Source organism: Manis javanica, chromosome 9, assembly GCF_040802235.1.
Source record: "Manis javanica isolate MJ-LG chromosome 9, MJ_LKY, whole genome shotgun sequence".
Taxonomy (NCBI): Eukaryota; Metazoa; Chordata; class Mammalia; order Pholidota; family Manidae; genus Manis; species Manis javanica.
Window position 1 is genome coordinate 74,544,466 of NC_133164.1, and position 18,187 is coordinate 74,562,652.

At 38.4% G+C, this 18,187-nt stretch overlaps 1 protein-coding gene across 3 annotated transcripts in view; it reads left to right on the forward strand.

The window, feature by feature from the left end:
- SPIRE1 (spire type actin nucleation factor 1) overlaps nt 1-18,187 on the forward strand; it is a 322,037-nt gene that overhangs the window by 276,742 nt on the left and 27,108 nt on the right. For all 3 annotated transcript variants that reach the window (XM_073212799.1, XM_037001038.2, XM_073212800.1), the window contains 2 exons: nt 930-1,102; nt 16,317-16,407. In XM_073212799.1, coding sequence (XP_073068900.1) covers nt 930-1,102; nt 16,317-16,407 — 264 coding nt within the window. The remainder of the gene's footprint in view (nt 1-929; nt 1,103-16,316; nt 16,408-18,187) is intronic.

Here is an 18,187-nt window from a genome sequence, read left to right on the forward strand (position 1 = left end):
TATTGTGTTCTGTCTTTATTATGCAACATATAAAGTAAATACTTTTTATGCAATTGTTAACTTATTTAATCCTCACAGCAAAGCCATGTCTTGTTAGCCTCATTTTGTAGGTGAGGGGTTAGGTAACTTGCTTAGGGTCAAACAACTAGCAGCAGTTTTGAACTAGGTTTGAACCCAAACCATCTGCATCTTAACCATATTGTATGTATACTGTTTACCCTGTACTCTGTTTTATATTCTATACTATATATGCTTTATGCTCTAAATACTACATCTCTGTGCTCTGTACTTTCTTTCATTTGTTGTATTGCCTTCCCATTCAGAATTGAGCTCTGAATAATTTAAATCAGCTTTATGAGAGGAATGTATCCCAGATTCTTTGTATTCATGTTTATATGAACAGAAACTATTACTTTAATTTTTAAATAAAACCATTTCCAGATCTCAGCAGCCATATGTCTGATAAGGCTTGTGCATGCCGTCACTTTGATCCATATACCACTTGCTCTTCAGAGTCTATAAAGGGAAACTAGCCTCTCTGGACCTCTGTAAAATAAAGAAGTTGAGCCAGTTATCTGTAGGATTTCTTCCAGCTCTAAATTCTAATCTATAAATGTGACTAGATCATTATTCATTTAAAGGCTTTCTTTAATTAAATCTGACAGTTATCTGGCAAAATGTTTTACATGCATAGGCTTTTATATACATAGTTATAGATAGTTATAAATGTTTTATAAACATTATAAATAGTTGTAAATGTTTTATATACCTAAGTATTGTATCAAGCCTCTATACTATATTTGCATGACATGGAAATGCTGTGTCACCTGGGGTGTGTTTCCAAGTGCACATTCTTAAAAAAGTGTGCTTGATCCACTGATTACCTTTCTTGGCTCATGAAAAGTAAACTTTTTCCTTTCTTTTATCAGATGTATCTGCCCCTGACTCTCCAAAGAACATTGTGGAATCATCAATGGTGAATGGAGGTTTAACATCACAAACAAAAGAAAATGTGGTAAGTGCCGCACAGCAGGTGCCTATGCAGCGGAAGAAGCTCCTCAAAGCTCCTACTCTGGCTGAACTGGACAGTTCTGACTCTGAGGTGAGGTCCCCTTTCACAAAGCCTGACTCCCAAGTTCAGGATGTTAATACTCTCTGACCTACTTTACTAATCATATTGCTTCTGTTGTTGCTTAATCTCTTCCCATGTTTCAATCAATAAAGTTAGGATTAAAATTCATTTGTTTACAAGAAATGAAAGAGTGGATTACTTAATGTTATTTAGTAAAGACTAAAGTAGTGACCATAGTTTATAGAATAAGTCTTGAAATATACATATAGTCTTAGATTATAGCAGGGTCAACAATTTTCAGATATATTAAGTATCTTGCCTTTGTTTGGGGGAGGGAAAAAAGAAAAACATATTTCCAAAAAATCTTCTGTCCGTAAAATACACATACACACACACACACATCCTGAAGCTTGTTCTTTCTCATACCAACAGACAAGCCTCCAAAAAGAGAACTCTGCTAGTGCTCTTCAGATTTCATCTTTCACCTACTGCCCTTTGAGGAAAAATCTCATTATATCCTCCCAGTTATCAAGAAACAAGAAGGATGCTAATCCTGATGCTTCCCAAATGTCTCTCAAGTTTCTGTCTGCAGTATCAGTATTGTATATCTGCACTGCCTGATCATCAAAATCAACTTACATAAAATAAAAATATATGCTTTCCTTCCTTCTCTCTCACCTTCTGCCAAACCGAACAACATGCACAGCTACCTTCTTCTCTGCTGTTCATTATCTTTGTTACTGGCTCCATCCTCTTCATATTCATCCAAGTTAGAATCTAAGGATTATTCTTTAATTCCCCTCTCATTGTCTCCACCCCTAGTCCAGGCAACACCAGAATAATAATTTTGCTACTGACTGTTATTCAAACATAAGAATAATAAAGAAATATCCTTATACTGGCTGACTTCAATACACAGTCAGTCTGTCTCTCATCTGGCACATCCCACCTCTCTTTTTCCTGGCTTCCCCAATTCCATCTCACACTTAACCCCCAAAGTCTTTGTCACTTCTGCTTGAAACCTTTGGAAGACTCCCTGCCACTTACAGGATGAAGTTCATGTACCCTGATAAGATGTGTAAGAGCCTGTGCACCACTACCAGCCTCACAGTCAACACCTGAGCCGCACTCCCCACAGTCCTCTCTCCCTCACTCTGGGGCCAGTCTGTTCCCTCTGCTGCCTTCTGTTCACCCTTTAACAGTCAGCCTGTGCCTGCTTCTCTTCTCCCTGACACCTAAACCCAGGATCACTCCCTTCTCTGCAGTTCTGTTAACCTTCCCCTCCCTTTTATGTTAACAGTTTGTAATGTAATTACCCCCTTACTGCTCCCTTTCCTGCCAGAGCACAGGCTCCCCGAGAGGAGGGACTGTGCCAGGTTCACTTTGTACCCCAGTTCTCAATACCCAGTAGACACTCAAGGATTTAAATAAATGTATACTAACCTATGAGAACAACAGTTTAAATTAAAAGAGCACTAGCTCTGCACTGTTCAATACAGTAGCTACTAACCACTGTGACTGTTGAGAATTAGATCAGTTTAAAACTCAGTTCAGTCACAGTTCTTAAGTGCTCAGTAACCACACCTGACTGGTATCCACACTGGATGGTGAAACAACAATGCACCCTCACAGAGATTCTTGACAGCACTGGCCTGCAGATGCAGGAGCGTTCCTTCCTGCAGGCCCACCTACCCACTCTTATCTCTTTTCCTAGTTCTTCTCACCTCCTGAAGCAGGACTGCACCAGGCCATGATAAGTTAAATGGGCAGCCTCTACAGTCTTCTTAGATACCCTTTTTTTGAAGATAAGTGCTATCCTCAAATCCAAATCTTGAGGTGATTTGTTAGACACAGTTCTCTTAATCAGAGGGAGGCCATTTTTGCACATCTACCCATCATCAATTAGAATATGAAGCAAGAAGTAAGGTTCAGAAAAGAGAAGTGTTAGAGTCAGGTATTAGCTAACTCTTGACTTTTGTCAGTGACTACTGTTTTCAGCCTGGATGAATCATAGTACATTAGTCAGTGGTAGTACAAATCTCAAATTCATGGAACACAGTGAATGACCTGAGACAAGAGCCTGGAACTAAGCTTATTCCACCCTTCCTCTTCAAGTTAAAATTGATGTTTTTAAGTACTAAGAATAGTCTAGTCAAAGATACTAAACATGGAAATGCCTCATGTTCCTTTTCTTTTTAACTTTCGAATATAGAATTTTAAAAGTTCTAAAATACAATTTTAAAACATCTAAATATGGTCAAACTTGAACATTTAGAAAACACAGAGAAGCAGAAGCCTTTATTTTATATTCTTTAATTGAATTATCATTGATATACAGTCTTATATTTATTTCAAGTATACAACACAGTGGTTCAACAGTTACCATATTATTAAATTGTCACCTGCACTAGTGTGATTACTATCTGTCAACATAGAAAGATGTTACAAAATCATTGGCCATGTTCTCCATGCTGTACTACCATCCCTGTGACCAGTTTATATTATGATTGAGAATTTTGGTGCCTTTTTATCTCCCTTTCCCTTCCCACCTACTCACCCCAACCCCTTCACCATGGTAACCACCAGTCATTTGTCAGTGTCTATGAGTCTACTGCTATTTTGTTCATTTTGTTTTGTTTTGTTCCTAGATTCCACAAATAAGTGAAATCATATGGTATTTGTCTTTCTCTGCCTAGCTTATTTCACTTAGCATAATATCCGCTAGGTCCATACATGTTGCAAATGGCCAGATTTCATTCATTTTTATGGTTGAGTAATATTCTATTGTATATATATCTACCACATCTTTATCCATTCATCTATTGATGGACACTTGGGTTGCTATTATAAGTAATGGGGCAAAAAAACATAGGAGTGTATATATCTTTTTGAATCAGGGATTTTGTTTCCTTCAGGCAAATTCCTAGAAGTGCAATTGCTGGGTCAAATAGTATTTCTATTTTTAGTTTTTTGGAGGAACCTCCATGCTCCTTTCCACCGTGGCTGCACCAATTTATGTTCCCATCAGCACTGTACGAAGGTTCCCTTTTCTCCACATCCTCGCCAACACTTGTTATCTCTTGTCTTTTGGCCATTCTAACTGGTGTAAGGTTATATCTCATTGTGGTTTTGACTTGTATTTCCCTGATGAATAATGACATAGAGCATCTTTTCATGTGCCTATTGGCCACCTGTATGTCTTCTTTGGAAAAATGTCTGTTCACGTCCTCCATCCATTTTTTAATAGGATTATTTGTTTATTTGGTGTTCTGGTGTATGAGTTCTTTATACATTTTGAATGTTAACCACTTCCCATATTCTTCCATACCTTTTTGTTTTGCCAATGGTGTCCTTGCTGTACAAAAGCTTTTTAGTTTGATGTAGTTCTATTTGTTCATTTTTTATTTTGTTTCCCTTGCCTAAGGAGATGTATCCAGGAAAAAATTCATCATGTTTATGTTCAAGAGATTTTTGTCTGTTTTCTTCTAAGAGTTTTATGGTTTCATGACTTAGATTCAGGTCTTTGATCCATTTCGAGTTTACCTTTGTATAGAAGTTAATAATCCAGTTTCATTCTCTTCCACATAGCTCTCTAGTTTTCCCAACCCCAGTTACTGATGAAGAGGCCTTTATTTTTAAACAACTATATTTTAAACTTGGGCTTTGTAAAAATTGAAGTTTCAGAGTTTCTATTGATGAAACTCAGCCTTTATTTAATAGTGGTAAATTAGATGTGTTTGTCCTAAAAAGTTCTTTTAGGCTACTGTAAGATTATCTGTCGACTGATTAAAGCCAACTTAGAAGCATATTGTAAAGCCTGATAATTGACTGGTGTTTGTATAGACACAAACAAAGTACCTTGAAACCCAAACCAGTTTTCCGTACAGTATGAATTAGGACAGTCATTCACACACAACCTCCTGTGGGCTTTGGCTCTGGCTGTGTAGACAGCACACAGAGACAGGCCCCTTATCCTGTCAGCAATCATTGTGTTTTCTATCCAGTGAGGCGAGTTGATCCCAGCATCTTCAGGTCTCCTCTAAACCCAGAACTTGGCAGTTCTAACCATAAGTATGAAAGTGAAAAAAAAACCTTTTCTAAATTGTTAGAAGGATATTGCTTTCCCCCACCTTAACTAATTTCTGATGTGAAGGAATTTTGAAACCAAGATTGATTTACCTCTGGCTGTATTTGCTCACTTAAATAACTGTAGGCACCAATGCAAAGAGCTAGATACATCCCACAGCACATCACACACACTGTCTTCATTCACACTGTGTACTCATGTTTTGTTCCCTACCTGTTATATTTTCTTTAACTCTTCTATTCTTTTCACCAACTTGTTTTTTCTAGTGCCTCTCCATTTTTTCCACTCAAACATTTGTTAAATGCCTCCAGTAAGTACTGAAGGAGGAGAAATGTGATGGGCTTTACCTTCCCTTTGCTTGTAGTCTATATGGGACATTAAAAACATATCCCTGAGAATCATTGCACATGTTTAGTGAGTTCCCACGGTCTGCCAGGCACTGTTCTCAGCTGGTGTGCCAGAGAAGCCTTCATGGAAGAAGTGGTAGTTGGGCTATAAAATCATGTGAATATAACAGCCAGGAAGAGGGCTTTCTGCTTTGTCATGTGACACTTGCCGTGCCTTGTCACATATTTTACATATTCTCCCCATTAGTCTAGACTTGCCCTGAGGGCAGAGATGTGGTCTGACTCAAACCTCTCTTCTTTGCTCCCCATCAGCTATGCTGACTAGTTGATGAATTCCTGGTTGAAGTTACATGTGAACAAAGACTAAGTCAAGACTCAGGGCTTTAATTAGAGGACATTAGAGACCAAATAAAGAGGAATTTCATAAAAGCCTGGTCTTATCTCTCCATTTTATCTCCTACTTCCCATTTTTCCTCCTTTCCTCCCAATTAGTGAGTGCCTTCAAAACTTTTTTAAGCACCAAAACTTTTCCTTCACATCAAACCTACAGAAGTACAATGTTGTTAGCTAGAAATGGTGGTGGGAATTAGAGGTCTCCTCGCCACCCTAACCCCATGTTTCAGGGCTTCCCCTAAGGCCTCATAGAGCAATGTGAAGTTCCTTTTCCACCCTTAGAGGAAGTGTTCCCCTATGACATGATAGCACTCAGCTGACACTGAACCTCTCACCAGTGAGCTCTCCTGTTCCTTGCAGCATTCTCTCTGCTCACCCTCCATATTAAAGCCCTCTCAGTGGTTGAAGGAGAGACCAGAGCTTCCCTTTAAGGAAGAAACAGTGACACTTCCAGCTGCAAACAGCACTTTATTCACTCTTGGTACAGGAAATGCTGTTATGCTTGTTTAAAATTTTTCCTGTTGGGGAGGAGCCAAGATGGTGGCGTGAGTAAAGCAGTGGAAATCTCCCAAAACCATGTATATTTTTGAAAATGCAACAAATACAACTATTCCTAAAAGAGATACCAGAAGACACAGGACAACAGCCAGACTACATCTACATCTGCAAAAACCCAGTGCCTCACGAAGGGGGTAAGATACAAGCCGCAGCCCAGCAGGAACCGAGCGCCCCTCACCCCAGCTCCCCGGGCGGAGGAGAGGAGTTGGAGCGGGGAGGGAGAGGGAGCCCAGGACTGCTAAATAGCCAGCCCTAGCCATCCGCACCAGAGCGCAGATACACAGTGTGTGGGGTGCTGGATACTAGGGAAATGGAACAGTAAAACCTGCGAGCGGGTCCCCGCAGCTGGCACCCCTGGGACAAAAGAAAAGTGAATGCTTTTTGAAAGTCTTAAAGGGCAGGGACCCCACAGCTAGATGGAAGCGTCCTGGCGCACACAGCCTAGCAGCTGGGAATCCCGGGGAATTCCAGGCACCCTAACACCCTGGGCGGCAGTGGTGGAGGCCCCTCATGGCAATAAACAGCCTCCACCCCGTTCCCGCTCCAGCACGGACCTACCATAGCAGAGTAGCAGCGTGAGGCTGGCCATGCCCACAGCAACTGCACTGAGCTTACTCCACAGTGGCCTGGGCAAGAATCAGAGACCCTGTCTGCATGCAGCTGCCCAGCACAGGCCGCTAGGGGTCGCTGTTCTCACAGGAGAGGAAGGCCACAAACTGGCAAGGAGGGACGTTCTCCCAGCTGACACATGCCAACTCCCCACAACTACCTCTATTGCCATGAAAAGGCAGAAGAATTTGATCCAGAGCAGAATCACACAGAAATCCTCCCCTGAGAGGGAACCGGGGGTGTTAGACCTAACCAATCTTCCTGATAAAGAATTCAAAATAAAGGTCATAACCATTCCTGATGGAGCTGCAGAGAAAAATGTAAGACCTAACGGACAAAGTAGGGAGGGAGACTACTGAAATAAAACAATCTCTCGAAGGACTTAAAAGCATAATAGACAAGATGCAAGAGGCCATTAATGGAATAGAAACCAGAGAACAGGAATGCATAGAAGCTGAGGCAGAGAGAGATAAAAGGATCTCCAGAAATGAAACAATATTAAGAGAACTGTGTGACCAATCCAAACACAACAATATCTGCATATACGGGTACCAGAGGAAGAAGAAAGAGAAAAAGGGATAGAAAGTGTATTTGAAAAAATAATTGCTGAAACCTTCCCCAAACTGGGGGAGGAAATAGTCTCTCAGACCATGGAAGCCCACATAACTCCCAACAGAAGAAACCCAAGGAGGACAACACCCAGACACATAATAATTAAAATGCCTAAGATCAAGGACAAGGACAGAGTTTTAAAGGCAGCCAGAGAGAGAAGAAAGGTCACCTACAAAGGAAAACCCATCAGGCTATCATCAGACTTCTCAACAGAAGCGTTATAGGCCAGAAGAGAATGGCATGATATATTCAATATAATGAAACAGAAGGGCCTTGAACCAAGGATACTGTATCCACCATGATTATCATTTAAATATGAAGGAGGGATTAAAGAATTCCCACAAGCAAAAGATGAGGGAATTTGCCCCACAAACCACCTCTACAAGGTATTTTACAGGGACTGCTCTAAATGGGAGCACCCCTAAGGCTAAATAGATGTCACCAGAGAAAAAAAGTCACAGCAAAGAAAGCAGACCAACCAAATACTAACTAAAGGCAAAAAATAAAATCAACGACTCACAAAAGCAGTCAAAGGAAACCCAAAAGAGCACAGAATAAAACACCCAACATATAAAGAAAGGAAGAGGAGGAATAAGAATGGAGAGAAATAAAGAAATATGAGACAGTGTTTATAATAGCTCAATGAGCAAGTTAAGTTAGACAGTAAGATAGTAAAGAAGCTAACCTTGAACCTTTGGTAACCACAGATCTAAAGCCTGCAATGGCAATAAGTACATACCTTTCAATAATCACCCTAAATGTAAATGGACTGAATGCACCAATCAAAAGACACAGAGTAATAGAATGGATAAAAAAGCAAGACCCATCTATATGCTGCTTACAAGAGACTCACCTCAAACCCAAAGACATGCACAGACTAAAAGTCAAGGGATCGAAAAAGATATTTCATGCAAACAACAGGGAGAAAAAAGCAGGTGTTGCAGTACTAGTATCAGACAAAGTAGACTTCAAAACAAAGAAAGTAACAAGAGATAAAGAAGGACACTACATAATGATAAAGGGCTCAGTCCGACAAGAGGATATAACCATTATAAATATATCTGCACTCAATACAGGAGCACCAGCATATGTGAAACAAATACTAACAGAATTAAAGGAGGAAATAGAACACAATGCATTCATTTTAGGAGACTTCAACACACCACTCACTCTGAAGGATAGATTAAACCAGACAAAAAATAAGCAAGGACCCAAAGGTGCTGAACAACACACTAGAACAGATGAACCTAATAGACATCTACAGAACTGTACATCCAAAAGCAGCAGGATACACATTCTTCTCAAGTGCACATGGAACATTTTCCAGAATAGACCACATACTAGGCCTCAAAAAGAGCCTCACTAAATTCAAAAATATTGAAATTCCACCAACCAACTTCTTGGACCAGAAAGGGATAGAACTAGAAATAAATTGTACAAAGAAAACAAAAAGGCCCACAAACACATGGAGGCTTAGCAACATGCTCCTAAATAATCAATGGATCAATGACCAAATTAAAATAGAAATCAAGCAATTTTGAAACAAATGACAACAACAACACAAAGCCCCAACTTCTGTGGGATGCAGCGAAAGCCATCTTAAGAGGAAAGTATATAGCAATCCAGGCCTATTTAAAGAAGGAAGAACAATCCCAAATGAATAGTATAACATCACAATTATCAAAATTGGAAAAAGAAGAACAAATGAGGCCTAAAGTCAGCAGAAGGAGGGACATAATAAAGATCAGAGAAGGAAATAAATAAAATTGAGAAGAATAAAATAATAGAAAAGATCAATGAAACCAAGATCTGGTACTTTGAGAAAATAAACAAAATAGATAAGCCTCTAGCCAGACTTATTAAGAGAAAAAGAGAATCAACACACAGCAACAGAATCAGAAGTGAGAAAGGAAAAATCATGACAGACCACACAGAAATACAAAGAAGTATTAGAGAATACGATGAAAACCTATATGCTAACAATCAGGAAAACCTAGAAGAATTGGACAACTTCCTAAAAAATTCAACCTTCCAAGACTGACGCAGAAACAAACAGAAAATCTAAACAGACCAATTACCAGAAACAAAATTGAAGGGGTAATCCAAAAACTACACAAGAACATATCCCCCAGGTCAGATGGACTTACCTCAGAATTTTATCAGACATACAGAGAAGACATAATACCCATTCTCCTTAAAGTTTTCCAAAAAATGGAAGAGGAGGGAATACTCCCAAACTCATTCTATGAAGCCAACATCACCCTAATACCAAAACCAGGCAAAGACCCCACTAAAAAAGAAAAATACAGACCAACATCCCTGATGAACGTAGATGCAAAAATACTCAAACCGAATTCAAAAATACATCAAAAGGATCATACACCATGATCAAGTGGGATTCATCTCAGGGATGCAAGGATGGTACAACATTTGAAAGTCCATCAACATCATCCACCACATAAACAAAAAGAACAATAACCACATGATCATCTCCATAGATTCTGAAAAAGCATTCGACAAAATTCAACATCCATTCATGATAAAAACTCTCAACAAAATGGGTATAGATGGCAAGTACCTAATCATAATAAAGGCCATATATGATAAACCCACAGCCAACATCATACTGAGCAGTGAGAAGCTGAAAGCTTTTCCTCTGAGATCAGGAAGAAGACAGGGATGCAACTCTCCCCACTGTTATTCAACATAGTACTGGAGGTCCTAGCCACGGCAATTAGACAAAACAAAGAAATGCAAGGAATCCAGATTGGTAAAGAAGTTAAACTGTCACTATTTGCAGATGACATGATATTGTACATAAAAAACACTAAAGACTCCACTCCAAAACTACTAGAACTAATATCGGAATTCAGCAAAGTTGCAGGATACAAAATTAATACACAGAAATCTGTGTCATTACTATACAGTAACAAAGCACAAGCAGAAAGAGAAATAAGGAAAACAATTCCATTCACAATGGCATCAAAAAGAATAAAATACCTAGGAATAAACCTAACCAAAGAAGTGAAAGACCTATACTCTGAAAACTACAGGGCACTCTTAAGAGAAATTAAAGAGGACACTAACAAATGGAAACTCATCCCATGCTCTTGGCTAGGAAGAATTAATATAGTCATAATGACCATCATGCCCAAAGCAATATACAGAATCAATGCAATCCCTATCAAATTACCAACAGCATTCTTCAACAAACTGGAACAAATAGATCTAAAATTCATATGGAACCATCAAAGACTCCGAATAGCCAAAGCAATCCTGAGAAGGGAGAATAAAGTGGGGGGGGATCTCACTCCCCAACTTCAAGCTCTACTACAAAGCCACAGTAATCAAGACCATTTGGTACTGGCACAAGAACAGACCCACAGACCAGTGGAACAGAATAGAGACTCCAGACATTAACTGAAACATACATGGTCAATTAATATACGATAAAGGAGCCATGGACATACAATGGGGAAATGACAGCCTCTTCAATAGTTGGTGCTGGCAAAACTGGACAGCTACATGTAAGAGAATGAAACTGGACCATTGTCTAACCCCATACACAAAAGTAAATTCAATGTGGATCAAAGACCTGAATGTAAGTCATAAAACTATAAAACTCTTAGGAAAAAACATAGGCAAAAATCTCTTGAACATATACATGAGTGACTTCTTCATGAACATATCTCCCTGGGCAAGGGAAACAAAAGCAAAAATGAACAAGTAGGACTATATCAAGCGGAAAAGCTTCTGTACAGCAAAGGACACCATCAATAGAACAAAAAGGCATCGTACAGTATGGGAGAATATATTCATCAATGACAAATCCGATAAAGGGTTGACATCCAAAATATATAAAGAGCTCATGCACCACAACAAACAAAAAACAAATAATCCAATAAAAAAATGGGCAGAGGAGCTGAACAGACACTTCTCCAAAGAAGAAATTCAGATGGCCAACAGACACATGAAAAGATGCTTCACATCGCTAGTCATCAGTGAAATGCAAATTAAAACCACAATGAGATATCACCTCACACCAGTAAGGATTGCCACCATCCAAAAGACAGACAACAACAAATGTTGGCGAGGTTGTGGAGAAAGGGGAACCCTCCTACACTGCTGGTGGGAATGTAAATTAGTTCAACCATTGTGGAAAGCAATATGGAGGTTCCTCGAAAAGCTCAAAATGGAAATACCAATTGACCCAGGAATTCCACTCCTTGGAATTTACCCTAAGAATACCGCAGCCCAATTTGAAAAACACAGATGCACCCCTATGTTTATCACAGCACTATTTACAATAGCCAAGATACAGAAGCAACCTAAGTGTCCATCAGTAGATGAATGGATAAAGAAGTTGGAGTACATATACACAATGGAATATTATTCAGCCATAAGAAGAAAACAAATCCTACCATTTGCAACAACATGGATGGAGCTAGAGGATATTATGCTCAGTGAAATAAGCCAGGCAGAGAAAGACAAGTACCAAATGATTTCACTCTTATGTGAAGTATAAGAACAGAGAAAAACTGAAGGAACAAAACAGCAGCACAATCACAGAACCCAAGGATGGACTAACAGTTACCAAAGGGAAAGGGACTGGGGAGATTGGGTGGGAAGGGAGGGATAAGGGCGGGAAAAAGAAAGGGGGCATTACGATTATCATGTATAATGTGGGTGGGGGGCACCGGGAGGGCTGTGCAACACAGAGAAGACAAATAGTGATTCTACAGCATCTTACTATGCTAATGGACAGTTACTGTAATGGGGTTTGTCGGGGGGACTTGGTGAAGGGGGGAGCCTAATAAACGTAATGTTCTTCATGTAATTGTAGATTAATGATACCACAATAAAATAAAATAAAATAAAAGTTTTACCTGTTAACAATCTCATCCCATCAGAGATTTTTTATTTTCACATTTTAAGAAATACCTTCCACCCATCAAAATGCTGACTGTATGACAAACTCTTTTGTACATGGTCTCATTTAATCTCTTCCATAAAGACTTCATATTAAGAGATATCTCCCACCATTCTAGGGTATAACTTGTGCTCACCTATACAGAGCCTTTTCATTTGATTACATGGTCCACTAGATAGTTCCAATTGCCCACTGCTGTCTTTGAGGTTTCACTTTAACTTGGGTCCAAATTACCGTAAAGAACAGTTTACTGTTTAATAATCTGTATTTAATAATGAATTTCTCTATGCAGTCATTATTTATTATAAATTTAATATTAGAAATTTGTATTATGATTTATTTTAAATTAAATCAATGTATTATTATAAATAAAATATTCTTACAGGATAGGATATTAATGAATTTACCTTAAAAATGTAAACTCAACTGCTTTATGCAAAAGAAAAACTCCTTAATCATTTTAAGATCTTTGAGACACTGACTTGCCTTTTAATTATGTTAATGCCATAGTTTCATTTCTCAGAGAAATGCATTTTTTTCCTGTCTGTTGACTAAGAACTATAGTTGCAAAACCAGCAAGTTGATATTTTTCTCTTAGACGTAACCTTATAGCTTTAAATAATAATAATTCAATAATATTTAAATTTAAAATTTAAACATTTAAATGATGATAAATAATTAAATAATAAGCATTTTTCTACAAGCTGGAATTGTTATCTTTTGAAAGTTCCTAGTTGTTAAACTTGGCCATTGGTGGTGCTGCAGAAACAATTTAGACCTTAGAAGTAGTTTGTCTAAACTGCTATTTTGCCAGAATTGGAATTAACCTACATTTTTTTACTTAACAAAATATCATGAGCATTTTCCAATTTGATTAAATATCCTTTACCAACATGATGCCTAATACCTATGTGTGGTATTCCATCATATATTTTATTTAACCGGTCCTCTATCTTTAAACACTTAGGTTGTTTCCAGTTTCTTAACCACTATAAATAATACTATTGTGAACATCCTTATGGAACATTTTTGCTTTGAATTATCTCTTAGAATACTTCTAGAAGTATATTTGCGAAGTAAAAGAATGCACATTATTGTAGCTCTTGATACATATTGCCAAGTTCCTTAAAGTATACTACACACATTTTATTGAGCTAACTCTATGCTATATGCTATGTTAGGTATTATAAATTTATCAGTCTTTGAAAAACCAAAGAAAATAGCTATGAATATAAAAGATAAGGAAACAGACACACAAAAGGTTTTGTCTTTGAACTTAGACTGTTAAAGAGCTAGTAAATTATAGTCAGATTTGAAACCCAAGTCTAATTCCAGAGTCTCTGTATTTTATAAACTTGTTCATATTCCAACTAGCAGTATATGAGACTGCCTGAGTTTTTTTAAATTTAAATTGGAAGGAGCCTTAGAAATTTTATCTAACATCATTTCTTTTCAGTGAGAAAACTGAGCCTCAAGTAGAGATAGAGACCAAGTTTAAAAAGTCATATAACTTTTTAGTAGAATCCTTACTGAACTAGACCTCCCAACACCAGACCTTTTTCCCATCACTTCTTTTTTTCTCTTCCTAGAAATCTAGTTTCAGAATTTCTTGCTTTGTGTTTTAATAACCTGTGCTATCCTGTCCCCAGGTTTTTTTAAATGAAGATAAGCTTTGACTGGAGCTATATGAAAGCTTTCAGCAGGAAAGCTAAGCAAAAGAGCCATGTCTGAGGCTTCACAGGAACCTTGCCAGGAAAAGGAAGATTTTCATTCCTGTTAAGTGAGTTAGGTGCCCAGACTGGCCTCTTGAGATGATTCTGGCAGCCTTCAGTGACAGTGCCATGAGCAAAGCAGTAGTGAAGGAGCAGCAGGAAATATGAAAGTAACCTTGTTACAGCCAGGACTTGGTTAAGAGTCACACTGGTCACAACATAGAACAAGAAAAAGCCTAACTTAGTGATTATCAGAGACTAGTAACTAGGATCAAACAATAAAGCAAATTTTGGGAACTAGGTCAGGCAGTAGAAGATGATCTCTCTTGTTCCGTATGTTAGAAACCCATCAGAACCCCTCAGACAGGCAAAAAATTTCAAGTCAATGGGAATAGACACAACAGGGCAAGCAGCGTGCAGGAGTCCACCCATACATGGTCTCACTCAGGAGATCTGACCTCTGAAAGTCCCTGGGTTCCCATTCTGGGTATCTTTGTGATTCCTTTGGGGCAGGAGCTAATCCTGGTAAAGATCAGTTTTCAAGTAGTCAGGAAATGGGGTATATCTGCTTGAGGTGGGCCTGCAGGGACAGAGGACCATCAACAGCTTTTGAGAGAAAATCCCACAGGGCCCTGCACTACTCCAAGTGTCCCCACAACCTTTACCCCACAGGACAGGCTCTTGGTTGTACACAATGGGAGCAATTCAAATCAGTAAGAAGGAGTGGGGTGAGAAGGAGTGGGCATGTCTCAGAGTTCTGTAAAATTAGGCTTTAAAAAATGTCTCTAGGGAAAGTGGGCTGAAGTAGATGAGGCAGGGGGATGGTGTCTGCTCTTTAAATCAGGGTAGTACCCACCTCATAATTATTTGGGAAGTACTGTTTAAGACTCTTTTTTTCTTTTCCAAAGAGATACTACTCTTGGCTTTTATTTGCTCTTGACCTTCCATAAGCAGAAGGAGATCATTCTAGTTGCTTTGCTAGCTTTTCTGGAGATTGTGTGACCTACCATGTCTGGGTTTCGGCTTTGCTAATATTGCTTGATTTGTTCTTCATATGTACCAAAAGTGTGGCAGTCACTGTTTAAACCCTCTTTGTTTGAACTATGTGGTTTACAGAGTCTTTTTTTCTTCTCCTGTTTTTTGACCAGGTCCTTTCTACTGTAGCCTGTTTGAAACTAATGCTTTCAACAGGTTTTAAGTGAGGCTGATTTTTAGTGAATGGCTAACTACTTAGAGAGTATTTTCACTGTCTCACGTAGTCCTAGATTAATATATTAACCTAATTTTCTTTATTTATTATTTTAAAATATTTAGCAGTTTTCTACAAATATTGTGGAAGTATATCCATATGTCACATAGTAGATAATAAAATTTTTCATGAGTAAATATTGCACTTCAATTTGGTATATTCTAAAACAAATTAAGAAGGCCTCTTCTTACTGGTAATAGGAATTTAAACTTTATTTGGCACAAAGTAGACATTTTTCTTGATTCATATGACATTCCATGAAATGTTTATTTTCATTACTTACTGTTAGGGTTTGATAAGTAACAACAATGAACAAGTCACATGGCATCTACCCTCATGGGTTTCCCAATCCATTAATTGATAAATATGTTAAATATTTCCCTAATGATAATATTAACCACCGTTTATTATGTGCCAGGTCATGTGTTAAGCATTTTGCATGTGTCATCTCATCGAATCCTTCTAATAACCCTGTGGAAAGATGGTATTATATACCATTTTTTACAAATACTGAAACTAAGATAAGAAACTTGCTCAGTGTCACATCATTCTAATAAGACAAAACCAGAACACAAACACAAACATGTCTAATTTTAGATCCCTTCTAGTCTTTTGTCTTCTTGCCTCAAACCTTTGACATATAATTTGGTGCCTCATGTTAAAATAAATATTTAATAGTAAACTGTTACTAATTAGCCCAAGAGCACTAATATGTAAGGAATCCCTGTTTTTCTGCCCATTTCTTAGGAAGAAACCCTGCACAAGTCAGCCAGCAGCAGCAGTGTGTCTCCCTCCTTCCTTGAAGATCCTTTATTGGAGGCTGTGTCTGCAAAAAAGAGTGAGTATTTGTGGTACAAAGAACTAGTGCAGATATCTTTAAAAAATGCACTTGACATAGAATAGGGAATCCCAAGGTGCCTTGTGATCATCTAAGGTAAAAAGAACTAACCCTGAATTTTCACTAGTCAGAAACAGAAATACTTTGTTACATTCCTAGAGTGACATCTTAAGGCAGGGCTAAACTGATAACGCTCACTCTAACCTTTAGGTACTAACAAAGCAAACAGAAGGAAAACCCAAGAGCACTTCACACACACACACACATCCATATCTGTATCCACATACATGTGTATGTAGTAAAACATCTTTGTAATTCTTCAGGCAATAGGTTTTGAATGCAGCATCTAAAGTTCACTAATTTCTAAATGCTTTTAGTAGTCTTTTTCATTTGTAAGACCATTATAAAAGATTAAAATTTATTTAAGGGAGAGGATTCTGTGAAGATGGCAGAGTAGGAAGCATCAGGAAATTTGTCTCCTCACCTCTCCCACGTTGCAATGGCAGAATCTGATGTAACTATTTTGGAACTCTGGAGTCTACTGAAGGCTTGCAACTTCCAGGGGAAGACTTGGATGAAAATGTCTGGTTAATTTCAGTCAATTTCAGCTCTTAGTACAGTAGCAGCTACTCATCCCCTACCCCCAGCCATATGGCAGGCAGCTGTACACTGTTCCTGGAGTAGCTTGCAGGAGCCAGATGTGCAAAAAGGACCCTGTCCTTCAAATATTGGGAATCAATGCTCTCATTGATGAGTTTGATAGGTGATTCCAGAGGTGCAAAGAGGCAGGCAGTCACTGTTGCAAACTCCCTTCCGCCCCTGACTTGTTCATGTACTTCCATGGGATTTAAAGGGCTAGTGCCCTTTCCTCTCTCCCCCTCATTTTTCACTTTTTCCCCCTTTTGAGAACCAGACATTAAAGACTAGAACATTAAATAAATAACTGCATATACAGGGAAAATTGGAAAGTGACTTCATGCCCAGGGAATGGCTCATAAAAGACCTGAGAAGATCTTAAGTTTACACCTCAGGCTGATCCTCAGCACAGAGACAGTCTGCAATAATTAAGAAAACAACAAATAACAAAAAACAGCAAGACCTGAGGAGGAGGAGAATCTGATTTCCAGAGTTACACATTATTAATTCGAATGTCCAGTGTTCAACAAAATATCACAAGGCATATAAAGAAACAGGAAAGTGTTTTCTCATTCAGAGGAAAAACGTAAATCAACAGAAACTATCCCAGAAAAAGACATGAAGACAGATATACCAGAAACATTTTAGAAACTGTTTTAAAGATGCTCAAAGAACTAAAGGAAGATGTGGAGAAAGTCAAGAAAACAATGTGTGAACAAAATGGAAGTATCAGTAAAGAGATAGGAAACCTAAAACAAAACTAAAAAGAAATTCTGGGGCTGTAAAATCTAATAACTGAAAGAAAAATTCACAAGAGGGATTCAAAGGCAGATTTGAACAGGCAAAAGAGTCAATGAATTGGAGATAGGACAATGGAAATGATCAAGTCTAAGGAATAGGAAAAAAATTGAAGAAAAGCAAACAGAGACTAAGAGACCTGTGGTACACTATCAGATGGAGCAACATATGCACTGTGGGACTCCCAGAAGGAGAGGAGAGAAAGGGGCAAAGAGAGTATTTGCTGAAATAATGGCTGAAACTTCCCAAAAAATTTAATGAAAGACATGAATAGAAGCTCAGCTGAGATGAACTCAGAGAGACCCACACTGAGACACATTATAATCAAACTTTCAAAAGACGAAGA